The sequence below is a fragment of the Amblyomma americanum genome, chromosome 2 (genome assembly GCF_052857255.1).
Source record: "Amblyomma americanum isolate KBUSLIRL-KWMA chromosome 2, ASM5285725v1, whole genome shotgun sequence".
NCBI classification, from domain to species: Eukaryota; Metazoa; Arthropoda; class Arachnida; order Ixodida; family Ixodidae; genus Amblyomma; species Amblyomma americanum.
Window position 1 is genome coordinate 167,977,150 of NC_135498.1, and position 27,728 is coordinate 168,004,877.

The following is a 27,728-nucleotide window of genomic DNA, read 5'->3' on the forward strand; positions in this document are numbered from 1 at the left end:
ACTGATGTCATACAATATCATACAAATTGTATGACATTTGTAAGAAAAAGCCTGGATGAGGTTATTGCATCATACAACTTTTTTCAGTATATTGTGCTTTATTAGTGGACGACCCTGTATGTGCATGATACAAAGCGTTTTATAATAAGCGGGCTCTCATTAAATCAAATGGGCTTAATTCGATATTGCAGTTCGGTCCTATTAACACCAGTGGTGTTAAAAAGAACTAAAGAGGCTGTTTGGGCTTGTTGGCCAGTGATCATGGTTAACGGATGCAGTGCGAAAAGACAAGGACAAACGAAACACAGCGCCAGTCCTGTCCACTTCGTTTGTCCTCGTCTTTTCGTGCTGCATTCTTTAACCATTTGTTAAAAAGGTTCGTGTTGATTGGAACTTCACATATCTCGAACAAATTCAGGTACTCTTCAAGTTTTAATTATCAAGAGTTGACTCTGTGCATCGTGGGTGTATTACAGTAATGTTGCCCTCATGACTGTGCTCAGCATCGTCTTGATATTTATGTCTTACAGAAAGAATTAACTTGAATTTTGATGTAGGCGGAATTCTAAAGGCCTGTGTACTGTGCGATGTCAATGCACGTTAAAGAACCCCGGGTGGTCGAAATTTCCAGAGCCCTTCATTACGGCGTCCCTCATAGTCGGAGCCGCTTTGGGATGTTAAATCCCCATAAACCAGACCAGAATTTTAACTATAGGAATGTTGTGTAAGCTTTACTTGCATTGTTATAGGCAACACCAAACTTATTTATTATGTTGGGCGGGGGTGGGGGATTAATGTTGCACGAAAAGCAAATATTCTTTCCTAATTCTTGCACCATGAGCAAACTATAAAAAGCAGATTAAATCCAATTTCTGCTTAAAATGCTGCTATTCTGAACTATACCTTGTGAGTATGAACAGCTGAAGTTACTGGAAAAAAATTAGTGGATATTTTTAACCTGTTTTTAGTGGATATCTTTGACCTGTTTCAGATATATGCATTTCTTCAAGTATTGTTGATTGTAAACCTTTTTTACGCACTGGCATTCAAGCTGCGGCTCCGTTTGGGAATAAATGTTTCCCTTAGAAGCACGCGAAGCATCTCATAAGCATTGTTGGGTCAGGTGTTACCCCATGTCAACAGTGTATTGCTCGAACGAGTTTTGAATTCCAAATTGCAGCTATGGCATTTTGCACGGTCTGTACAGGCGTGGGCAGGTCTAGTGTATGTAGAAGTTCTGTGGATGCAGATAGTAATGGACATGAACGAGGATTTGTAATAAATAATATTGTAAGTTTATTGATATTTTCTTTGTGAAATCTTTGATTTATAACTTGCTTTGAAAAATCAACAATGACTAAAGCACTGTATGTTTAGCAAAAAGAGTGAGCAAAATTGGTGCTCAATGCATAATTCTTTTTATTGGTTGAAATAGCCCATATTGTACAATAATTTTTGGAAAGGTGCAATTTTCATGTCGTTTTCAATGAGCAACCTATTGTCGCATCCTTATCACCTGAAATTGGAAGGAATTGAAAGTGAGAAATCAAGGGCCATAATTATGAACCTGCAGTGCCTAGACCATGAAATCATTGGATAAATGTCCAGAATTTGAGGCATTTAGCTGTCCATGATGGGTTGGTTATAGCTATGCAGAAATTTAGAAAATTGAGGTCAAATTTGTGGGGAAATTGAAATCAATGGGTGTTTAAAATCTAGAAAACAAGCTTTGAAGTTATAGAATGTACCCGGATAGTTAGGTGCGCAGTATGTCAGTGTCAAATATAGCAATCATGCACTGATATGTATATTTAACACCTATTGAGATTGTGCTCTTAAGTGTCATTCTTTGTAACGAGACTGGGAGTCAGCTGTATAAGCATGCATTCCGCATTCATGCATGAGAGTTTTTACGCAATAGCATATACAGCTCATTCAATTGAAAGGCCGTTGGCGTAGTTGGCAGTCGGAAATAATTGGGGGGGGGGGTGCTGAGTAAAACAAATATGGTAATTTGGGGCTCTAGTGACTGCTGATTAATTGGTGTATGGTAGACAGTGAAGAGTTATTGAAATCATTGTAATTAATTAATCTATTAATTAAAGAAATGAAAAAAATTGGAAAAAGAGGGGTTCAAAGGTGTCAAAATCCTCAGAATGAAAAGCCAATGCTTGATGATGCTAATTGAGAAAATTTAGAGTGTAATTGATCAACTAATTAATTTAAACAATTGAAAAAATGAAAAATGCATTCAAAGGTGTCAAACTACTCAGAATGGAAAGTTTAACCCACTAAGCTATCGCATCATACCCTTAAGGCGGAACTTAAGTGTTCTGTCCAATTTTTTTTCTTTAGCCTACTTTAGGCATTTCCTATTCGAGCTGCTTACGTAAACTTGATTTGTTGGTATTTCAACTGAACAGCGTGCTGCCTGTCAACAATGCTAAGTTACATGTAGAATGGTTGCCTGAAAACTGACGTGCACTTGGGAGAACAATATAGACGGGAGAGTCTTGTTCTCTCTTGTGTACGTCAGTTTTGGTGTGACCCATTTGTCTTGTAACTGATACAAACCAACTCGCCCAGCAATTGATGCATCCTGCTGAACAGTGCTAGGCTTGACAGCGCAAATTGCCTGGCACAGAGTGTAGCTTTAGTTTAGGTTATTTTCTTTTATAGCAGTTCATCAGTTTTAGCTGGATTTGAAAACAAAATAGGCTGCCATCAGGAGGGTTTTGTAGTCACAGTTTCACGTTCTAGTTTTTGTTCATTGGCATCTAGAATTTTAAGGCCTCAGGTGTCACTGTACGCTTTGCTTGCTGGTTTGCTTGTAATGGCCGCATTCTTAGTATGAAATAAGATGTGCGCTTTTATTGATAACTATAGTAACAATTTAATGCCTTCATTTCCATCACAAAGGGTAAAAGAGGCTGGGAGGAAAACAAAATTTCGTTGGACAAGCCGTTCCTTCTTCGGAGGAACTGTATAGCCTCGCCAGGAGAAAGCGTACAGGGCACGGACTATGTGCACAAATGAAACGAACAATTGTAACAGAATGGTAATGATATACAATCGAACGGAGATCAAGAAACAAATGCTGTGATTTATAGCAAGGCTCACAATGTTGCACTTTGCACAGGACATATTCTTGCGAAGGCAAGATAAGCGCTGGTCCGTAAGGATAACGAAGTGGATTCTATGAGAAGGCAAGTGTAGCAGGGGGCGGCAGAAGGTTAGGTGGGCGGATGAGATTAGGAAGTTTGCAGGCAAAGGGTGGCCCCAGCTGGCTCAGGACAGGGTGAATTGGAGAGACGTGGGAGAGGCCTTTGCCCTGCAGTGGGTGTAGTCAGGCTGATGATGATGATGATAATGATGATATTCTTGGGAAGTAGAACCTTCTAACTAAATCCATGCATTTTTAATGGAAGCAATATATTACACGGGGGACCAAGGGAGCAGGGAGCTTCTTTCATGGTCTCCTAGTAGCTGTTGGTTTATAAGCTCACACTAACTTCAATTTGATAAATTCATGAAGAGGTGATGGGATGCTGCACATCTGTGCAAGATTTCGTTGTCCGCACCGGCCGTTACTAACAGCATTGCATCCAAAGCTGCCAATGCTCCTAATAAATGTCTGCGCAGTCCTGCCAGTTTCCACAACGTGCAAGAAGGCAAAACGCTGGCGATCAGCAGATCAATAGATGTGACATAACCGTATTCAATTTTTAAGTAAGATGTATTAAAGTTCCTCATACACATGTCAACATTGCACAACTCACATTGTGCACTTCTCTGTGTTAGATCTGCCATGATTCACGTTTTTGACGGACCCAGCTTGCTGCAAACTTTTGGTGACGGCAGTATGTGATGGCATCCGTCCATGAATGATACCCTCTGTTGCCATGAAGGCTCAAGGCAGTGTCATTTTTTAAAATTCTTGAGAGTCACCCATACTGTATATTCCCCTTAATCCCACGAGAGAACTTCGGCTGCCATATGGCTGTCTAACAAAATTCAGCCGCCTGTGTGCGAAAGGCTTACCAGAATTGACATGAGGGCATCATTGCAGGCCAGCAACAGGGGTGTAAATTCATAAAAAGATGGTATTTACGAATGATAGGAAAGGTTGAACTGCTTTCTAAAGAAATTCTTTGGAACTTTTGGCAACTGCATTAAAGATTGGTGAAGGACTGAGCATTCAGGACAGAAATCATTATTAGTTGTATGCAAATTATTTCAGTAAAACTGACTGGACTTCAGGACCTGCTCTCTGTTGAGAGAGAGTAACAAATGCCGTTTTACAGCAATGATCAAGTTTGGCTGAAGCAAAGTCCTCAGACCGCGTCAAAATGTTTGCTTAGTGGCTTACATCTGTTGGCAAACTAATCACTGTTCTTGACACAGTATAATTAGGCGGGGGGGGGGAGGGCAAATGTGAGACTTGTCGTCAATGTCTTGCCAAGCTTTACATATTAGTGTGTTGCATTGCATTAGTGTTGTATACTGTAGTAAAGTATGTTCCTTAATCAGAAATCCAAGTATGTTGGGAAGCTGAGTGTTGTATCATTATCTTTTAGATGAGATCATCCCAATCGTCCGTACAGTCACCGTTGAAGATGACCTCGCAGTAAGTCTCACCTCTACTGCTGTCTAATACCAGAGGAATAAAGTGAACCCGAGCCGTTTTACTCTGTACATGTACGAGTAGGCCGTAACTTTCAGTACAGATTTTTCCTAGTGTGCTGTCAGTAGTGATAAACAAGAGGAGCAGTAGTTTGTGAAGGCTGCCACATGCTCTGTTGTTGGCTGGCGTTAACCAAGAGATTCACCATCATTCACCTCTCTGGCTCTCCAGGGATCTGGCTGACACTTGTCGTTGCAGTTCTTGCTCCAGGACCTGTGCCAGCTTGCTTCTGGGTATGCCGAATGCTATAGCCACAGAGACATGGTGAAAACTAACAACTGTAGCTACGTCTTGTGGTCAATAATAGAGCGATTCTTATTTATAGCATCCACTCTATACACTCCTGTACGCTTACAAAGGTTGGATGACGTATTGTACACCTGCTCCTTTCGGAAAAGATTACAGGATTGCACTTAAGTCTGCTTAAGAGCGGAAATGCAAAAGCCTGTTGTCTCTTTCCTTCTCCCTCCGTTTTCTAGTGATAGCTACATTACGGTAGCATTTCGAGCGTTCAGCGTGGCGGCGCCGCCACGCTGTCATGTGGTTGGTCGCGTGGTGCGGAGCAGCTGCCGGCGGCGCGGCGCCGTGGCTGATCGCGTGGTTGGTCACGTGACCAAGTTCCACTCGGCCAGCTGTAGCTATCGCGTAACTCCAGGTTTAACCAGAGCTAAACCACCGTCAATTTTTTCATTTCTCATTTCTTTATTTAATCTTTTTTATACTAAGTAAGCCTTCTTACGCATTTACGTAATTTATCGAATAAGTCGCATAAAACCCGCTTCACATGCAGCAATTAGTTGTATAAATCAATTTAATTAAATAACTAATGACAATTCCTCAACCAAATTTCTCCCATTTCAAGATGTACTCACACACTACCTAACACAATTAAACTTTTTCACATCTATCTATATTGCACGACATGATCATGTGGACAAATTTTGTGGACAGTTTTAAATTATATAAATCAATTTAATTAACTAATTGCAATTTGTCAACTAAATTTCTTCCATTTCAAGATGTACTCACCCACTACCTAACACAATTAAACTTTTTCACATCAATACACGACGACAGGATCGTGCCGACAAAATTTGCAGACATGTTTTGCGGACACTTTTTGCTGATGCGACATAACCATATAATGCTTTGACATTAATAAATTGAACACCTAGCATATAGTTTAGCCAAAGCATTTCATGTCAGCATTGTAAAGGTGTCAGTGCTAGGATGCACAATTTTCATATGACCACGGGAAGAAAAATTGTTATTTAAATCGTTACTGGTTCATGTAGCTTGACTCAAGTTTCATGAACTTCATCTTTTTGTGCTCAAGCTTGACCTTTTGTTCGAATTGGAAAATGTGTGTGGAGGGTATCCCTTTCGAGGTCACGTTATGTCAATGCATAGCAGCCATAAAGGCATAGCCAGCAAGGAAATGTTCCCTTCAGGGGCCTTTTTTCTTTGACTCTTACAAGAATTTCAAATTAGTAGTACATAATCAGGAAAATTAGGAAGACATAGCAAGCAGGTGTTCAGATACAAAGGCATAAGTTGCTTGCTGGAGTGGAAATTTTGGATGGAACATGCTGTGTGTCATGAAAAGGAGCTGCCATTGTGTAGAAACAACCATCATCGCTCCTTCCCATATATAGCCAAAGGCCAATCTTTGAGATGCAGAAAATATGGACCTCTTAGTTATCCGGATAATGTCACACAACTGTCCATAATGTGATGCAGTTATTGAAGGGTTCATTTTTTTGCACTGCTTGATTTTTTTTATCTTTCTTGTGAACTCCAAAAAACAAATTGATGACTCTAGGTGCAAAACTCTTCGTCCAAATTGCTGAGAACGCTTCCAGCACCCAAGACTGCATATTTTCATTGTAGAACTCGAGAGCAAGGTGAACACAGAGTGCTTTCAATTGTTCTTTTTCAGGCATGCATCCAGACACTGCAGAAGGTCAAAATCGAGGCACCACCATTGGCCAGTGGTGAGGGTGCACTTCTCTGTGCATGTGAATCTGGGTAATGCTCTATTTTAGGAGTGGAAGTAGTTAGACTTTTTGTTTACTTGCAGTCTGACATCCTGCACATCATTGAGTACTTGTTTGAGTACGAGGAACTCATTTAGTATTTGAGCACGCCATGGTGGCTCAGTGGTTATGGTGCTTGGTTGTGGAACCGAAATGCATGGGTTCGATCCCGGCCACGGCGGTCAAATTTTGATGGAGGTGAAATTCTAGATGATGATGATGATTATGGATTTTTATGGCGCAAGGGCATCTATGGCCAAAGAGCGCCATGACACAAGGTATTTTTCTTTTTCTCAAGGTGGGGCCAAAGACCTAGGCCTGTGTACTGTGCGATATCAGTGCACGTTAAGGAACCCCAGGTGGCGGAAATTTCCGGAGCCCTTCACTACGGCATCCCCCATAGCCTGAGTCGCTTTGGGACGTTAAGCCCCATAAACCATCATTTAGTATTTCTTTTTGTTCGGCTGCTGCACTACTACCTTTATGGGGACCCATGGTTGTAATGGCCTGGGGTGGTTTTTTATTGGTTCATCCAGTCATTAAGACATTAAAGAACAGATAATTGCGTAGTTGCTTCTCACATGCTTTGCACAGTGCATAGTGGACTATTGTGAAACATGTTTGCCTGAAGAAATAATGAGGAAGCTTTTAAACCTCAGATGGCAAAACAGTCAAAATGCATGCTGATGTTTTAAACCTTAGTTGCTGAACCAGGGGCTCCGAAACCCCCTCTGCTCTCATCATCTTTTGACCTCACCTTGTTTTTTCTCTAACTGGTTCGTCATACCCGGTTATTTTTCATCAAAGCATGTAGCAGAATGTTGCCATTGGCTGGCCTTTATGCAAGCCAAGAGTTGAATGCATTGACAAGTGAATTATTAAGAAAAAGGTGAAAAAAATAATACTAATGTGCTCGCGCACCACTGCCCAAACATCAGCAGCACTGTGTGGTGCGTGTGCACTGGTTACAGCCCTCAGTATGCGTAGGCACTGTACTTTCCAGCAGGCTAGGAGCGCAGAGAGGAACACTGTAGGAATGGCAAAGGAATGCCAAAGCCTGAGGAGCTTGCTTTCCCCGGCCCAGTTAATCTGCACCCACTGTCGCTTTATGGGATGAGAAGTTGTCACTGATTACTGTGGTCTCTCTTGCAGGCAAACTGCCCTGCGTTGTCAGGCTGGCACCCAAGGTTTATGCAGAAAAAGAGGTGGGGCAGCATTCTTTCTTTCTCTGTTCCACCTCTTTCTCGCTAGTTACGAGGGTCATCCCCAAATTAAGGTCTCCAGTTCTTTTATAAATCGAAAGAAATGTTTATTTTAAGCATTTTACAAATCACTTGAAAGGCAGACCATTCTTCCACTTTTCCACATAATCGCCGTTGCGGTCTATGCATTTTTGCAGATGCTGGGGCAGTTTTTGTATGCCCATGTCATACCAGCTTGCCGCCATGCCGGTGAGGAAGTGTTTGACCGCATCTTTCACTTCGTCATCATTGGTGAAGCGCCTTCCAGTGAGATGTTCTTTTAGCTTCGGAAACAAGTGGTCGTCACTTGGTGTCAAGTCCGGACTGTAGGGTGGGTTGCTGATGACGTCCCATCCAAACTGTTGCAGGAGAGCGACTGTTTGGCAGGCAACGTGGGGGCGAGCTTTGTTGTGAAGAAGACTCATGCCCTTGCTCAGCATTCCTCTTCTGCGCATTTGAATCGCCCTTCTAAGTTTCTTAAGGGTCTCACAATATCTGTCCGTGTTTACTGTGATGGCAGGAGCCAGGAAGTCTACCAACAATACTCCTTTTCGATCCCAAAACTCAGTTGCCATGACTTTGCCGGCAGACTGGGTTCGCTTGAATTTTAGTCGCTTGGGCGAAGAGGAGTGCCGCCACTCACGTGTTTCTTGTTTGCTGTCAGGCGTGAAGTGGAATGCCCAGGTTTCATCACCCGTAACAATGGAACCCAAAAAGGTCTCCTTTTCATCTCCATAACACCGAAGAAATTCGTGGGAGGAGTCAACACATTGCCATTGATGGTCGTCTGTGAGCATTCGCGGAACCCATCTTGCGCACACCTTGCGATATTTCAACTTTGCCGTCAAGATCCTATGAATAGTGCTTCCAGAAATGCCAGGAACCAAAATGCAGAGTTTGTCGAGTGTGATCCTCCGATCTTGCTGCATCATTTCTTCGACCTTCGCGATTGTCTCTTCAGAAATTGACGGTCTCCCGCTTCTTTCTTCGTCGTGAATTTCAGTGCGACCAGCTGCGAACTCCCTACACCACTAGCGGACGTTTTTAATATTCATGCACTACTCTCCGTACCTTTCCGTCAACTGGCGATGAATTTCAATTGGTTAAACGCCTTCTGCGTTCAAAAATCGAATAACTGTGCGAACTTCGCACCTGGTGGTAGCGACAAACGGGAGCTTCATTTCAAATAGCTGCCGTGCCAAGACTGACAGTCCCTTTCGCGCTGAGTCATGGCTTGTTTGGAAGACGGGAACAATGAACGTAGCAGTATGGCAAGCAGCCACGCAAATACCTAGTTTCCCTGCAGCCGCAGCCCTTTGGAGACCTTACTTTTGGGATTACCCTCGTATGTCATTCTCTTTATGCTTCTTTCCATGATGTGTGCCCTCAGGGCAGTATTTGTTCTAGATTTGTTTTCACGTATGTCTGCTCTTGTGCACTTGACATAATGTGTTCAGTGGTTTGTGTTAATAGAGAACCTGTAGTAATGTGGTACAAAAAAGTAATGAACAGTAATGATACCAATAAGACATTTTTGCAAGAATGAACGAAATAGCCCAGACATAAGAATTTATAGTGATAACTTGTGTAGTGTGCAGCAAAGTTGTGTGTTGAGTGGTGTTCTGCCAGGGCATGTACAAGTGGCTGAGGCTATCGTGCACCAAACACAGGAGCGAAGTTGTGCGCTTTTGCGAGTGACTTAAGTAAAAGGGCACGTCGCACAACAGGATGGCATGAAAACAAAAAACACGCTGACCAGTAAAAAAGATTAAGACAAGGCTTCTGCACTGGAAGCCAAAACGTCAACAACGACCTTTTTTACTGGCCAGCATTTCTTTTGTTTTCATGTTTACCCTCCCAGCCAGATGGGATTTTGTCGCACTCTGAACTTCAGTGGGAAGGGATGTTGGTAGGGACCTGCGAATAGTACTTTTCCAAAACCGAATCGAATATGAATAATGTAGCTTTGCTGCCAGATTGAATACAATAGTGTAGCTAAAAATCGAATCAGATACAGATCGAATAATCTTCTGAATATTTGCTGCTTGTACAAAAATTCGCACAAAACGAATAATTGTGCAAAACAGCAAAGCTCTACCAGTGGCACTGGTGTGGCGTTGTAGCATGTGGAGTTCTAGCTGTAGCCACCAAAAGATGCCAGACTGAGTGTACAGTTTTTTTTCTATGACCATCATGTTGCATCTATAGAAAAATTACCTTTTTTTATTGAATTTGAGCGCGAATAATCTAGCACCACATCTTAGTGGGTGACAGTGCCAACAATTACGTAGACGTCATTGCTTCTGAGATTAGGCATCAGAGCAGGGTTTGGTCAACCTGCCTAATCTTGGAGGTCATGTATGAGCATTATGAACACCGCAAAGCAAATGGACAGCATTATGGCGCTAAACCTTCCATTTCGCACAGACCAGTCATGGCAGCATGCTGTGTTCTGGAACTGTCGCCGAAGAAAACTACTTACAGCGAGCCTTATTTGAACTTTGTGTCAATTATTTGAAAAGTATTGGAAAACTTGAGAACATATTTGATTTGTTTCAAATAATTTTGAACATGCACTAAGGTTTCTGGGAAGGGAACATGAACAATTGAGTTGATGAGATAATTCCATGCACCATGCTTGTGCCTGTGTGCCAAACTAAGAAAAAATGACTACTCATTCATACTGCTGGTGGTCTTGACGGAGTCTTGACACATCCTCCACAAGCTCATATCAAGAGAGGAAAGAGTAGATGAGCAATCTGCAAGAAGGGCTACCAGTATTTTCCGGGACAATTTACCCTGGCATCAAGATTCTACACCTTGGCAGCATTTGTGACCAGTCAAGTTGATTTTGCTGTAGTAGGAAGCTACTTGTGCTTCTTGTGTGAGTTGTCATATAAGGCACTGTATAAAGCACTTTTGAGGTACCTAGCCTGACTGTGCTGACTTTTATGGCTGCATATGTGCCTGGCTCCTGATGCAGCATAGCTTTCATTGTCTGTAAAGCTATAATGTTATTAAAAACAGCTAGGCATTTATGTGACTAATGCACAGTGTGCAAGGCATGGTACGGTCATTTATCATATCCAATCTGAAAATTTTCCTCATTTAGACCCAAAATTCCGTACTTCTGGCTCCTTTTCCCTGCGAAAGTGTAAAACTATAAATTTGGGAAAAGTGAGACAATATTGGTTCTCGAAACTCCATGAAACTCCGTAAAAATACTTTTTTTTTGCCAAATTTCACCTCTCAAATTCCACGAAAAAGGGAGGATTCCCCAAACTGCACTTGGTTGCTTCCATGTGGTGCAATGCAGCAGGTAGCTCACACCTGGCTCCTGGTATGTGATTGCTTTGGTAAGTTGTTCTAGCATATGGAACAGCACTTTCTGTGGCCAGGCACTCGAGGAGATGTTAGGCTTTGAACTAGTACATTGAACCATGCAGTACACATTCAGAGGTGGCTAACAGGGAAAGATGATGAATCAGCATGAGGTATTGGCCTTTGTCAGTGTTAGATCATAGGATATGCCAAGCGGTGCCCTTCTCGTGCCATCTGCTTTCAGTCTAAAAATTCATCGCATCTGCTACAAAACAGTTATTGCAGAGAAGTGCTTGAGGAGAAACTGCTGCCGAAACTACCTGATGTTTTTGTTTTTTTTTTCAGTAGAAACCTGGGAGCACAGTGAGATAAGTGTTCTTCAGAGCAATTAAATGAATACAAACTGTGCATGGTGTGCAAGTCAGAGTTGGAGCTGCAGGAAGTTGCAGCCTGTAGCATGTACAGCAATGCTAAGCTTGGAATTTGGGTTATATTGCCAAGTTGACAGGTTAAAAAAAGAGAAGGAACAAAATATAGTCACAATGAAAACTTTGTTTCCTCGGAGCTTCTTCCTTTTTAAGGATGCACTTAAGTAATAAGTGTTTCTTCCCCTCCCCTTGAATTTGTATGCCAAATGGCATTAAATGCACGATCCTTGGATCATCCCTGTGGCTGCAGGTCACCACAGAGCAGGACCTGTCATTTCCACCAATTGGCAAGGTGCTCGACTGCCTCCCCAGCAGCCCCACCATGTTTCCAGCTGGTAGGTTACCCACTCTCTGAAACACCACATCCTGTGATGCCCAGGCATTGCACTTTGTTTCATTAAACTGCAGCTTGGAGCGTCAGGCTCGCTGTCTCATCTGGACATTTGACAGGACAACAAAAGTTAACCAATCTTAGAAAGGGGTAGGTGCGGGGCAAAGGCTGCAATTTTTTTCCAAGAAATGCGTTTTCAGGTCAAGTGGTTGCAGTCCACTCCCCAACACCTCAAGGAGCTGTGTGCAAAGTTTCAGTGCAGTATTTGCAGTAGAAAGCAGCAAATTAAAGTTTACTGAAATGCTGGTGGTGCGCGAGTCTTGAATTCCGAAAAAGTGCTTGCGTATGCTGTTTTGAAAATATTCTTTTGATGTTCAGCAGGAGCTGATTGGGAAGTAAATATTAACCTCATTGGGGAAGTGTCATTTTTCACCCTTTCCAGTGCACAGAAGCCTGCTGCAGAGCACAGATGTTTCGCTTTACTCAGTACAAATTGATTGGAGTAGATTAACTGGGTGGTAAATTGTAACATATTGATAGTTCTCAAAAAGCGAATCTTGAATGATTTGTCGTGAAGAAAATTTTAACTTTTTTTTTTAAATATCAGTTCTTGAAATGAAATTGCGGGCTGTTGAAACAGTGAGTCTCTTTTTCTCAGTTCACGACTAAACTGCAAACCTAGGAATATCATCATTGTGACAGAATACAACATACACATTATGTATGTTGGATCAAAATTGTGCTAAGAATTGGTATGTTAGGTTGTTCTGTGTAATTGTGGCTGTTTTCAAGGCTCATTTTTGCACAGATAGTTCTTTGGAAGACTGCCTGTCTAGACCAATGAGCTGATGCACAGTGCCACAGTGGACAGGTGGCGATTGCATTGAATTTATATTTGCATTAATTTTGTTGCCACCTGCCTTTTCATGACACGGATGGACAGACGGCAGCTTCCCTCAAGAATGGCACCTCTAATGCTGTTGCATTAAAATGCGTATCTTGCTAATGTCACTAACGGGCTACTGAGATTATTAAGGTAAGGTAATACCTTGCTAAGTTACTCAGGGGATGAATTGTAAAGAATGATCGAGGACCTAGACAGGCAAAGCAGAACAGTGGGCCTAAAAATTTATGTGCAGAAAACTAATCAGTCTCAGAAAGGAACAACTGTTTACGATAGGTATTAAAGCTTTGGAAGTGGTTACGGAAAATCTTGAGGAAACACTTAAGCTTCACCTTAAGGATATGTGATGCGATAGTGTTAAAAAACAACTCCAACATTTTTTCTACCTCGTCTGGTTTTACTAAAACTTTCATGTCATGTTCTCTGCAGGTTTTTGGTTTTTTTCACCAAGTTTTGCAACAACTCTGTGTTTTCTTGTTAATGAAAATGGCTTGAAATAAAATTTTGAACAGCGCAGCGAGACATAGAATGGAAAATGGTAGACGTAACGTTAGGAGACCAGAAGCGGACAGAGTGGGTGAGGGAACAAACGCGGGTTAATGACATCTTAGTCGAAATCAAGAGGAAGAAATGGGCTTGTGCAGGACATGTAATGCGAAGGTAGGATAACCGCTGGTCCTTAAGGGTAATGGAATGGATTCCAAGAGAAGGCAAGCTTAACAGACGGTGGCAGAAAGTTAGGTAGGCGGATGAGACTAAGAAGTTTGCGGGGATGGGGTGGCCCCAGCTGGCTCAGGACAAGGTTAATTGGAGAGACGTGGGAGAGGCCCTTGCCCTGCAGTGGGTGTAGTCAGGCTGGTTATTATGATGGTGATGAAAAATCGTTCCAAGTAGAGGTGCCCAGTTGATAGTTTAGCCTCAGATGAAAGAAGCTGGGGAGCTATAGCAGAACTGCTGAAGGTGGAACTGGAGTTGGAGTTTTACTGTATTATTATTAAATAGTACCAGATGGCAATGCACTGTGGAGTTATTTTTTTTTTTCACTAACTGGAGGATGTTCCTAGCCCTCCACTGCAGACCTTGTGTGCGTACACATGGGAAGCAGTGCCCTGACCTTATAAAGACTATCCTTTTTTTTTTTTTTTCAGTCCAGCAGAAGCATCGGTGCACTGTTTTCTTATCGTGCTCTTGAATCTACACCAACCAGCCTAGTTACGCACTGTTGCTAGTGGTGCTTTCGGTGGAGTCTGCTTTGAAACTGTGAATTGGTTCCGGGATAACATTTCAGGATTTCGAACACTTCAGCTAAAATTAGGAGGGATGACTGAGTGGAAAATGAACTCTTTTTTTAGAATGATTTTTCTTGAGAAAATTTGAGCTCTTTTGCTTTTCTGACTCGGCAAGCAGATTCCAATTTCCGAGTGGGCAGCTGTGAGGCCAAAAGCTTTTACTGTTCTCGATGTAGTGAAATAATTTAATGCTGCCTCGAGCGTTTGTCAGATCAAGATTTAGCTGCACGTGTGTGCCATATTAGTTTGGCGGTGCACAGCTTTCCCGCATCTGCAGTGCAGAAGCATGTAGTGACCTAGTAGAGCTGAGTGCATCGTTTCTCTGACATGCATCTGCTGAACTCTGTGTGCATGTCTCATGTCTGCAGGCTCCCCAGATGCATCTGGAGCCAGCTCTGCTGAAGAGGATGAAGATGATGACGACCTTGATTTTCAGGTGAGCTTGGTAAGCAGTGTGGCCAGCCAGTGAGCCGACGCATGTTCTTGTTGAAACGGGGGGAAACGAGTGGTGAAACATGCAAACAACTTACTGGTTATCTGATGTTCTGTTAGGGCAACATGGCAGACATGCAGGGAATGGAAATGCCAGGGGTGGCATAGCATCAGGTGAAGTGTTGAGGTCGAGAATTTACACATCAGCTCTGGGTGTGGCCAGCAGTGATCGCAGGTTGCTGGAGAACATTGGAAAGGGGCTTTGCTTTGGCCTGTAGTAGACTTTGCTGATGACAGCAGCAGTGATGGTGACTGATCTCATGCACATTTTTCATCATATACGCCCACCATTCTTGTGGACGTTATTTCCACCATTTGCACCAAATGTGCAGTACACTGCTCTAGTCAGTCCTTTTTTAATTTTACACAATGGTCTGTGTGGTGGAAAAAGTGGCTTTTGTAGCATGAGCACACCCGCCTTCTAATCGCCAGGTCCCTGGTGCATTTGGTGGACCCAGCAGGCAGCAAGGTAAGTGCCCACACATTGTAGCTTCACCTCCCTGCAGAAATTCCTAGTGCGGCAGTTCTCAGTCCTTTTCTGCTCGGGAGACCCCAGCGATTTTCAAAGTGTGCCGAGCAGCCCCGCATGACTTAGCTTCTATATTCCCTCCTGCCAGACATGCATGTCAAAAACGAGCATTCATATACAAGACCCTTCAAAACATGGCCAAATTCAAGTAACAACACTGCTAGTGTGAGACAATCCGCTACTACAAGCAATTACAGTATGGTTAGTTTCTAAGTAAAGTGCATGAAAGAACAGTGGGTGTGCAGCCATGTATTAATCTAAGTGCTTTGGGATTTCAAAATGCACTGCAGGGAGCCCAAGGGTTTTGCGATGCCTGCTTTTAGAACTGCTGGCTTAGTGTAGGATCGCATGCATTTATTTTTAACTGCACAAGTTGGCTTACCACTTTGTCACCTTTGAGATGTGCCACTTTTGACGACGGTCGAGGGTGGGCTCTGGAGGCGGGCTGTTTGTCATGCCTGTGGGGCCTCTTGATGCACTTAATTTCAGTTCAGTTCGTATTTGTCCCACTCATAATTCTTTTTAATGTAATCGTATTTAGGTTGTCGTCTCGCAACACATTTCCGGCTTCTCTGTCACGAAATTCCCGGACTGGTCGAGATAGGTCACGTGACCCTGTGAAGTGATTGCAACCTGCCCTCCGGACCAAATTCAGTGCACTTGCCATGTGCGCACCGTGGTACTGCATGTAATACGGGAGCTTGGGAAGAGCAACGTGGGTCTCGCAAGCCCCACTGGTAGCTGTGTTTGAAAAAGCCATCTACCGGCCTGGGCAGTGGCGCATCGCTGAATAGCTGCACCGCTGCACCAGTAAGGGTATGAGGTCTCCCTGCGATCTGTGAATGCGATTGAGAGGGTCGTGATGTCATCAACATCACTTGACCACCAGGGGACCAATCAGGGCTCTGCCAAATTTGAGGAGCCCCAGAATTCGGATGTTGGCCAACCCCCAACAATTCCAAAGGACCTCCGAAAATTTGGAAGCAGGCCCACCCCAGAAAATGGATTAAAGAGGATTAATGGGTCGGATTAGTATACAGTCGTGCGTCATTTATATGGACACCTTGGTTCCGGGACAAAAATTTCCATAAAGTGAGTTGTCCGTAGTAACGAATCGCAAAGAAAAATAAGTACATTAAAACTATGTTAAGGCCTACTTCTGTGCATACATGGCGAGCAGTGAAGTTGACAATAGACAAAATCTAGGATGCAGAACTGCATTATCTTAGTTGCCTTTATCTTGAAGGTGATGTGGGGCAGTTTGATTGACTTAGTGGTCCATGAGACAAGTGATGGCACCTAATGCGAGATGACTTACTAGTGCTGTTCACATATCCCACAAACTGATAGTACATAGCTGTTCTCAGTCGACTGACAGCTGCTGTACGTGGCTTTTAACATAGCGCAAGCTGCAGAAGTTTTTCTTGACAGCCATTTACGCAGTACTGCTAGTCATAAGGTGCGTTGACTGGGAAGTAGGGGGTGGGGCATCATTTAGGCATTTCTACTTTTGCACTGCCTCTTGCTCTTGGGGTAGTCGATGTTTTCTTCTCATCGCTGTCCATATCAATACAGCAAAAATATATGGGCCGCAATGGTCTCTGTGCGTTTCCACCCTGTCCATTGTCTGGACAGCAAGTTTCCATATTAACGAGGTGTAAATACATTGAAAAAGTTTGGTACCCCAAGAAACTGTCCATAATTTTAGCCATCCACATAAACGGAGGTGGTATTAGCGGGGCACGACTGTAATCCCATATGATAATCCATTGAAAGGCACCTCAAAATTATAGGATGTGATGACCCATGCGTACCATATAAGGGCAATGGAACCTGTTCCAACTGGAGTCTTGGCGGGAAAATTACAAGAACGTTAGACATTCACTGTAGGCACCACAGCAGGCAGCCTAAATGCACTAGCATTTCCTGCTCTAAGAACATGATTAAGAAGGCCCCCTTTATTTCTAGAATCACACCTTTCAGTAATTGCTGTGCTGAATCTTCTGATCTCATGGTGCAGTTGTTTAAACTGGCTGGTCAAGGTTTTTCAGGGTGAATTACTTTGAAGTCATTCTGCGCCAAAAAACCATTGTGTGTCTAAGGGCTGGAATTGTTAAAATGTGCACTGTTAGCTTAACAATGGCAGAAATGCTGGTCACTGTGGCTGTTAAGAATGCGAAATTTTTGTGTTCCTGTATTTAGCAGTCTATAGCTCGCACCTTTTTGTAAGTCTTGGCAGACCTGCAAGTTGTATTTATTTTTAGATGGTTGGTGCATAAGTTGGACGCTTGTGTAATTTACAAAACTATTAGTGGTGATTACAACAACTTCAAAATCATGAGTCTTCTTATACCTGCTGTCTTTATGACATGCACAAAGTTCTCGAATTCATTAAGAAAAACCTTAATGTGGCCCTATCCACATAATACACTGGTCTTAGCTATAAAAAGAAATTAAAGCAGTGGTTACACACTGTAAGGGAACAGACTTTTCTTGTGCTGTAAGGAAAGTTGTGGAATGGTTCATTTTCTTGCAATGCCAGAATGATGGCCAGAAATTACTAATGACTTTGTGCATTCACGAAAACAAACTAACAATGAGACAAGGTTCATGTCTTTACTCTTGTGATGGTTTTTTTGTCGTTATCGGTTCACATTCTCATAGCTGCATGATGCCACCTGTAGTCATGTTTTACGTTGATCATCATTGTGTATCATATCAGGTTAGGCTATCCTTGACTAAATTTTCGATCATCCATGATTCCTAGACACAGTGTGAAGTGGTTTGAAGCTGAGCTTGCCTCTGACATTAGCATATATAAGTTGCATCAACGTACCGGACACATTGAACATTATGGTGGACATCCGTTAATTCGAACATGCTTAATTTAAACTTCTGGTTTATTTGAACTCGCACTTCACGGCTAAAAAAAAAAGGCTTCCCTTACTTTCAGCTTCGCCTGATTCAAACAAACTTTTAATCTCAGTCAAATTCGAATTATTGAGAGTCAACAGTTTTTAGGGAGAAAAAATTTTCGCTGTTTTGGCAAACTAAGTGGATTGAATGAATGATGATTTCTTTTTTTGTGTTCCTAGATATTGAGTAAGAATGTCAGTAAGAGCAAGGGTGTAGATAAATGTTATTTACAGCCATGTGAGCACGTGGTGCTGTTTACAAGGAAATCGAAGCTCACTCAACTGGGTAGCATTTACTGCATGACAGCAATAATGATGGAACACTGGAAACACATGTGACAAGTTGCATGTGAAAATTATGTTTGGTCACAATCTGACCAAATGTAACACACTATAATTTTATAGATAAAACAGCTTGTAATAATGGCTAAAAACAGAATGCTATAGATTTACTTATACAACACTGAATGTTACAATCGTGATACAAGCAGTGATGGACTTTGCTTTGAGGGAGCCTAAAAATATGGACATAATTATTGTATTATGCTTCAGTAATGAGTGATGCCAAAGAGTCAATTTTAAAGTAACATGCAATTTAAATGAGTGATACTGAGTTTGAATTTTTAATACATATTCGCACACCAATGCTCATGAAAAGCCAAGCACTTTCGTGGTGTGTGTCAGTGAACATTTCTGTTTGTTAGTAATGGCCATTCACGTTACCGAAAACTGGGGCCGTTTCGTTATTGCCCTGAAAAAAAAAATTTCCCACTGATTCATTCGCTGGCTCACTGAGTGGACGACCGGCTAACTTGCACTATCTGCTGTGAATTCATATGCAATGATTTACCTTCTGTTTTCCAGATGTTCCAAATCTCCCTGTTGCACTGGTGAGTAGTGTGCCGGTCAGAAGTGCACTTTTTTCTTTCCAAGCTGCCAGTTGGTGGGTGATGAGCCGCTTGGCTAAAGCATTATTGGTTGGCGTATTGAGCGTCTAGCCTTCCAGCTGCCGGCCTGTTGTGGGTTTGACTGCAGGGTTTGAAACATTTGTCCATGAAAAGTGCTGAGCTCAGTGGCAGAGGTGCAGGAACATTATTGTAAGCAGCAGTCTGTTGGGCAGACAACCTTTACAGAACAGGAGGTACCTTGTTATGTTTCCGAACATGTGAAAATTGTAAAGATAAAAATTAGTATAAGATACTGGAAATGTAAAAAATTTGAAATGAGTGCATTATTTGGAGTTCTGCGTGCTCTAGTCGTCACATATTCAATTGTGCCCATTTAGGATTAAGACTGTCCTCATAACTGCATTTTGCCACTCCTGGTTGCACTGGCGACGTTTTTTGCCATTTTGCTTTGTGATCGAATTCTCCAAATAAGCAGGAGTAAATCTGTCAGTTTCACTGAAGGTAAATTTGAACACTTTGACATGCCATTTTTTTTGTTCCTATCAAAATGTTAAATATTTTTGCACCTTCTAAATAGTATATTCTGGCCTTAAGAAAGACAATTTGTTAGTTTTCCAGTGCAAAGTGCTGGCAAATCATTTTTCACTGGGGTGTGCGAAATTTTGTACAAATTGTCATAATTGATGAAACCAGCAACATCGAAATGCTGTGACTTGTCAAGTAGACTCCCGAAGGGTCCTGGAAATAATTCCTATTTCGAACGTGCACATTACGCTTGAAATTGTGGAACGAAAATGATGTTACTACTATTGGCAAAATGTTTTTGCACGAAAATAGCGGACGACATGCTACACCGCTCACTGTTTCGTGAAATATTTTTAGTGCATTCACTATATGGCAGCTAATTTTCAAGAAGGATGTGAAATTCACCTGAAGCAAAGAAATCGCTGCTAGGTGCAACGATTCTCAGAAAAAGCTGCAAGTTCGCTTTGTACACAGTTGTGTGCGGGTTAAATTAAGAAGATGGTGCAGATTTTCTTTCATTGGCATGGTAGATTATATGTTCAAACTTTTTTTTTGGACACAGTTACAACAATTGGTTCACTGTGCCTACAGTCACGAGTATGCCCGCGTATAATACCTTTTGTTTTTTATAATTTTTCAGGAGGACTCGGACATGGCGGACAGCCTTGCTGCAGGTACCCTTTATTGCACTGTTGTGATAATCAAATCCCAAACCATTGAATACTCTGTAAACTATACAGGCAAATTAAGTCAGTTGGAATTTCTAGGAACACAGTTGGTATCATTTGAAATCCAACTGATTTTTAGTCTTCACTTGGTTCCAGCTGTATTTTTGGAATATCCAATTGGTTGTTTTTGGCTGAGTAGAGCTTGTGTCAGCTTTTTTCAGGATGAAACCACAGTGCTGGTTGTTTGTGACATTGATTTGCAGTTGGCTGTGTTGCTTCATTAGGTGCCCTGATGAGGCGGCACATGACTGCCGGTCAGTTATGAGCTGTATTTATTTATGCACAGGCATGTTAGATTCAGCTCTAGCTTGTACAAAGCCTACGTGGTTTTAGTAAAACTGAATGCACTCCTGTGTTCAGTGCATGCTACTTTGGCAGTTACACGTTTAATCATTAGCACTTTTGTGTCCAGTTTCGTACTGCTTCACTGCAAAAGTTACTGCTTATAAGAATGTGATTACCATCCACGTATTGAATAAAATGATCCATTTCCTTCTTTTAGAATGCTCTTTATTTTTTGTTTCAGAATATATCGGCATTTCTTAGCAACATTTTGGAATGTAAATGCATTTTGCACAGATTATGTTGCCAAGTGGGAAGGTTTTTACATGGTTGTGCCAGTGATACTAGCAGTGACAGCAGTCACAGGAATGAGAATGCCACTGACTGCAGTTCATTTGTAGCACCACTGTCTACTTGGAGCATGTTACTCATACATAAGTTGTTAATTGAAGGACTTCCCTCATGTTACATGCAGTGCAGTTAGGTGGATGTGATTCACAACTTGATTGTCAAGCTCCACATGATGCTGAGGCAAGCACAGAATTCTAACTTTCCACCTTTCTCTTACATCGTCTTATGCATTGTTTCAGGTTGTAGTTGCTTGAAGTCTGAGATATGAAGTAGTAGATTCGCTGCTTGCGTTTTATTCCTAGCGTGTGCTATCTTAAGTGCTTGAGAGTGACCTTCACACAGATATCAGCTTTGAGTTTCTGATGAAAGTTTTAGCACTGAGCTGTACTAAAACACGTGCTGCAGAAAAGAGGTACAGCAACTCTATGTAACTGTTATTTGTTAGATTCTCTGCCAGACCGGCCCACATATAGTAAATCTTAATTATAACCATCACTTTTTTCAGTTTTATTATGATTGTTATTCATTTATTTGTGATTATTCTCATAGCGGGGGAATTACTGTATTTTGTTGTTAACTCATTTTTACAGCCATAGTTACTCCCAAGTGCCCAAAAGCAAAAGCCTCCAGCATATTACCTCTGAATGCTATATTAAATCTTTCTTTAGGAATGTGCCAAACATTTTTTTTTCATCTTGTACGGCTTTCCTGGGTGCATATAACTGAATGATGTTGACACAGAATGTCATGATGTGTGCTGGTCACAAATTGGTGCTGGTGGGTGGTGCAGAGTGCACAAGTGTTGGCAGCGTGGTTACGCCTAGTTCCTTAGCTCTTAAAATTTCTGAAAATCCCTGTGTGCATTGCTTAAATGCGCTGAAGTCATTACGATCATGAAGTCAATACGATAAGTCTTAGGGAACTCTTACTGGGCCCCCTTCAAAGGCACCTTTCTGGGCTTTTAACAAACAGCGGGCAGCAAAACACATTCCGGAGAACTTGGCTGTGGTATGCCTTGTAGTGCAGATACAGCTCTGGCCACTTGGCTATCACCGTTCTCGTTTTCAGCGCTTCCCGTCAGTTCCAGTGCCCGGACTTGCACCGTGTGCGACTACGTGACTGAATCTGCGTGAGGAAGCTTACGTACTTGGGAGTTTACCGTTTAATCACTTTTGCATGCTTCAGTGGACTTTTTCTTGATTTATCCTCTTCGTTGGGTCACCCTATCTTTGGTAGCGTGCATACTCTGTTGCGCTAAGTGCAGTGCAGCCGTCGTACTACTGTAGAGAGCCCTTATGGCAGATATGATAGTACTTTCTAAATCTCTTCAGCCTTACAGAAAGACCCCAAATGTCAGGCTTTTTGAGAGCGTTTAGGCACTGTTAACAAACCAGGAATGAGGCTGGCATAAATTAGGAGAAATTTGTGAGCAAACTAATGGCATGTTTTTTGAAAGAAAAAAAAATAATTTCCAGTAATGGTGCAAAGTTAGTCCTGCATTTCTTTTGGCTCCTTGCTTTTGTTATGACGGTTGCTCTTGTTGGCCGCGGTTGCAGGGATGACCTGCGCTACCACATCCGTCTGCACGCGGTGCAAGGGGAGCTGTGTTGCAAGCTGTGCCAGCAGCAGTTCCACACACTGGCCGAGTTCAAGGAGCACTGCGACCAGCATGCCCCCAAGCCACCGCCGCCACCTCCTCGTCCCGCTCCGGTGCACCCCCGGAGGGCCGCTCTGCTCTCGTGCGGTGCCTGTGGCAAGCTCTTCCGCTCACAGGTATCCTGGGGCAGCAGCGGCCACCGTTTGTCACTCCAGGGCACTGTGAATGAGTTTGTCAAGCAGGGACCAGTGACAGTTGTAGTATTGCATTGAAGTGTGAAATGTACCTTAGATCCAGATTTAGTGGGCAAAAGCTGGAGGGAGTCCTGCCTCCCTGCAGAAGATGCCTCTTGCAGAGTGAGAGCTATGTAGTCATCTACCGTATTTACACAATTGTAAGTCGACCTAGGTATTTTTCAAAACTTGAAAAGCCGAAGCGGGGGGGGGGAGAGAATAAAAACGAAAACATCGTACTATAAGTAAAGGCGAGACAAATGAGGTATCAGGTATGCTACAGTGCGGTTGCATTTTTGCTGCGTGGCTCCGTCGCATCGCTTTTGGTGCTGGCCTTGAGCAGCTGCTATGTCAGTGCGCAGAACTGGCATCCCCTCTTCGCGTGCGCTGGCGGCGGCCGATGGCGGCTATCGATAAACAGCAAACTGGCACCCCATACATGGCTGCTGACTGTGGTTGCTGGTAAGTGGCGGCGGCCCGATAACGTAAGTGCGTTCTACGCGAAGCTCAAGCGTCCAACAAGTTTTCTTTTTACTTTCAAATGCGCGCTCGGCACTCAAGGGAGCGTTGATAGTTAATGGAAGGGCCGCTGTTCCAATCGAGGCGGCACCCCCACTCGAAACAGCAGCAGTGCCGGGGAGTGTCTGTAGCTGACGGAAGAGCCGATGCCATTCATGCGTAGTTTCTCTTTGGCTCTGACGCATTTGACTACTGCCGGCCGCGTTTCACAAGTTTTAATGTAGTGCTTCGTCAGTCGGCATTTGTGCTCCAGGTCCGGCAAGCGACCGGTGCTCGTTCACGGCTACATTCAAGATGGCTGCTATTCTTTACGCCGAAGAAATGAACAGCTGCATGCCGGGTCGCAAGTTCGACGTTCACAACGGGCGACACAGGTGTGGCAGCTGCAGCGAGGAAAATTTTCAGCTGTTCTACGCGATGTCGTGATGTGGCTGTTAACAAAGCGCGGGGTTTCGCTGGACGACGACGTTAGAACGACGTGCTGTGGGACCGCAGCAGCGATCACGATGGCAGCACGAGTGAGGACGATGGCGCAAGTGTGGACGAGTAGTCCAGTGACTAATACATTTTCGTTTTGGAGTGTGCCCACGGGCACGCCCACGCGCAGCAGCCGATAGCGGCTGGCGATAAACGACGGCCGCTGGATAATGCTGTCGCATTCAATTATTCAATTCCAAGCTTAAACAACCTCTAAGTTTTTTTTTTTTTCGGAAATGTGATTTGGGAGGTGTCGACTTACATTCGAGTCGACTTACAGTTGTGTAAATACGTAATCATCTCTGCAAGAAAGAATAGCTCCCGCAGGCCTTATAATATTTGCGCACACAGTTCCTTGGGAGGCTGTGTATTTTGCATGCAGGCCTGCTGCTGTCTGGGTCATTTTCTTAGTCATTTTCGTTTTTGCTGAGTCATTCTGTGTCTGGTGTCTCCCACCTCTCTCCTACAAGTCGAGAGGGGGAGGACGGCTGAAGGGCGGTTCACATGCAAGCGAATTGGCGAACAGAGCGAACGGCGGCGCGGCGCTGCGAAGCGGTTCGCGAGCTTTCGTTTCACATGCATTGCCGCTGCGCGTTTCCCACCGCTGCGAAAACCAATGTTGCTGGCAAAAGATATGCGCTTGCAACCGGTTTTGGTGGCCTGCAAACACAAAAAAGCGTAATATAAAAGCATTATTTTGTCATTTCTTTTCACAGTTAATTTAAATAAATATAATTCTTGCGTTTTAAGCATTAAACAGCACTTTATACAATTTCTTTTTTAAACAAAAGTTTGTACGTGCAGCATACAAACTCTCGTGGCAACGCGGGGCCATCATTGGTTGAGATGTCGCCGCCGCGAAAATTTCCAGCTTGCCCCAACCTCGTCGCTCCAGCCGCTGGAGCTTTCTCCGCCACTTGAGATAGGGTGTATTCGCCGCCGCGGTGGAATTCGCGAGCGGTTCGCTTGCATGTGAAACAGGCTTGACAGATGGCAGGTGGAGAGAGGCAAACTCCCCTAAATACCACCTATGCCGTGAATCATGGCCCATGGTTACCAACTGCTGTTTTTTTAAGTTGTGTGCTATTGCAGTGCTTGTAGCGGTGTTTGCTGTATTTATAGTTTGCTTTGTGCCTTAGATTATGTGACACACCACCTACTTTCTTCTCTAGTGCAGTCTAGGTTGTGAAGGTCAAGCAAGGAACAAATTAAAGGCACACTGAGCACAGCTCCTTTATCCAATTTCTGTTCTTGTTACAAATAAATTGTATGACACTTTCTGGCTATGTTGATGAAATAACTTTATTTGCACCCGTCAAGGAATCAGAGGGCGAAAAAGACGAGTCTTGACCGCCGTCATCTTCCTCCCCTTTCAGCAGGCTGGGATCCCTTGGGATTCAGCGGTGTCCAGGGCCAGACGGATTCTGGCTATGTTGAAATTTTTTTTTCTGCAAAGAGTGCAAAAGACACATTCGTTGCTGAGAAACTGGATTTATATTATTAATAATTTTTTATCCCCCTGCTTGATTAAACTTCAGATGTAGGGACCAAAGAGAATCCTCTGATTACTGTCCGGAACAGGCCAGTAGCAGTAGTAGTAGAAGAAGTTGAAGGTTTAATGGCTCAGTGGCGACTTGAACCGTAATGGGCCAAACACAAGGTGATGTGGGTTGGTTATGGTTAACAACAAGAGTTTAAAACATATTGGCTGAATCATGGTCAGTTTGTCTAGCTGGTTTTTTGGCAGTAGTTGACAATGTGACCAAGCCAGTGAGATCTGCAGTAGAAAAATAGTACTGACGCCATTGTAGTTTTTGCTTGCACAAACTGTTGCAGTGGTGACATTTTTTTTAACCTTTTTTTTAGCTTGCAGAAGCTCTGCTTTCAGTGCTAGTAGTGCCATCAGAATGAAGCAGTCTGTTGATAGAGGCCATCATCAGTTTGTCCTTTTAATAAGCAAAACCACATTGCACCCTCAAAGGGGTCATGGTAATAATCAAGTGCACGACTGCACGTCCCTCTCTTTCACCGCTGGTGTGCAGGCCTGGCTCGAGCGCCACATAGAGCAGCGCCACGGCGGTGTCGACGATGAGGACGAGACCGATGCAAACGACACCGAGGGTACCACAGTGGGCAGGGGCCCTCCAACTCTGCAGTGCTGCGCATGCTCGCGCACCTTTTCGTCAGCGTCCGCTCTGCAGGTGCACGAGCGGCTGCACTTCGAGGGCCAACCACCGAGCGGGGAGCACGCCTGCACCCAGTGCGACCGCTCCTTCACCAGCTACCGAGGCCTGCGCATGCACCAACGCAAGCATTCCCGGCAGGCTGGCCAGCAGGGGTCTGCCGCAACGAAAGCTCAGCCTGCGATCGAGGTGACTCCCTTCTCTTGTGTGGTGCGGCTCACGGCTAGTCAGTCGTGTCCGTATGGTAACGCCTGTGCACGTACGGTTGCTTTTTTATTTCTTGCCCCAGAATACCTTTCCTGCACCTTCGCTTTGCTTGCACTAAAATTTGAATGGACATCACATTTTCGGGCATTCTTCACTTGTGAACACATTTCACACTTCTACTATTTGCTAGATTGGGGTAGTGGAGGCAGGTTTAGCTAACCAGTGGGGGGGGTCACGAATGATGGAAATCTTCAACAGGGCTGTTCACTTCATTCTTCTGGGAGTCGGCTAAATTGGTCCACTCTCTATACTCTCCTATTATGTCGGTCGGAATACTGCAATGCTAGCTTTTCCAAGTACAGATGAAAGCAGTTTCCTCTTGCTGCTATGCAAACCATGCAAGTATTAGAGAGCCATACCAAGCAAACTGTTACACACAGTGATCACGGTATAGGATTTTTTCGTGGGAAATTTCAGCAGAAACAAACCAGTAATGTAGAGAAGTAAGTTCACAAGGCTGTTGTTGAGCCAATGGTTGTTGTATTTATGGGAATATCATTCATTTGGGTTTGCCGTTTCATCTTGGTGAGAATTCCAGCTAGTAACGTGACAGCAGATTAGGGCTTTAAAAGTGACATATTGACGCTAGAGCGGCACTGGATCTCTAATTGGTATTTATGCCATGCATCAAGTTGCCTTTACATGTGTGCATAAGGCCATAGAGTAGGAACATACTACAGTGAACCCTTATTAACTTGAAATCATAAAAATGGGAGATTTTTTCAAGACAAACAATGTACAGTAGAATCTCACAGGGTCGCGAAAAATATTCGTATCATCCAAAACTAACAAAGTCGGTATACAGAAGCATTGGAAAATGTGTTCATGCAGATCTGTTTATGACTGACGGGCTTTATTTACGATCGCTCGGCCAAAGCTCACTACTCGCAGTGTGGAACACTGCGACTCGCTCTTGTGGAGTCGGCGATGTGCGGGCAGCGCTTAGTGCTCGAGGGTGCAGTCATGGCTCGAGAGTTTGCATCGTCTGTAGTGGTGCGACAGAATGCTTGGAACATCCAAAATTCTGCACATTGTGCAGGATGCAGTCCGGCCGGGGAATTTTACGAATTTGGATCATGCCAAAATAAATTTGTACCAACCAGGTTCATACTATTATCGTGATTACGTAAATTTATGCTTTCTGTTTCTATCTACTTAGCAGCACAAGCTCTGCTGCATAAGCCGAGCGCTTAAACAACAATAAAGGAGTATTTTGTAGCACCGTGGCAGCAGTGAAGAAGCATGGGTGACAAACAAAAAAACTTACGAGCTTTGAGCGCATGATGATGTTGACAGTGCAACAGCAGCTGCAGTTGCTACTATTTACGTCGCAGCTGCGGTACTGGCGGGCACCCGTGAAGGGGAAGGGTGGGGTACAGGGTTGCTCAAAAGTTCTCAGGCTATAATATTTTCTTTTTTTTTTATTGTGTAAGACAGACAATAGGTGTTTGATGCCCCAGTGGCCAGTGCTGCCGAAGGAGAGGAAGC

At 43.5% G+C, this 27,728-nt stretch overlaps 1 protein-coding gene across 1 annotated transcript in view; it reads left to right on the plus strand.

Moving 5' to 3' along the window:
* Positions 1-27,728, plus strand: part of LOC144120221 (uncharacterized) — a 55,001-nt gene that overhangs the window by 2,839 nt on the left and 24,434 nt on the right. The window contains 11 exon segments of the mRNA XM_077652627.1: positions 4,578-4,627; positions 6,624-6,678; positions 7,873-7,925; positions 11,961-12,045; positions 14,603-14,670; positions 15,159-15,195; positions 19,035-19,060; positions 20,244-20,277; positions 22,033-22,093; positions 22,521-22,737; positions 25,833-26,162. Coding sequence (XP_077508753.1) covers positions 4,578-4,627; positions 6,624-6,678; positions 7,873-7,925; positions 11,961-12,045; positions 14,603-14,670; positions 15,159-15,195; positions 19,035-19,060; positions 20,244-20,277; positions 22,033-22,093; positions 22,521-22,737; positions 25,833-26,162 — 1,016 coding nt within the window.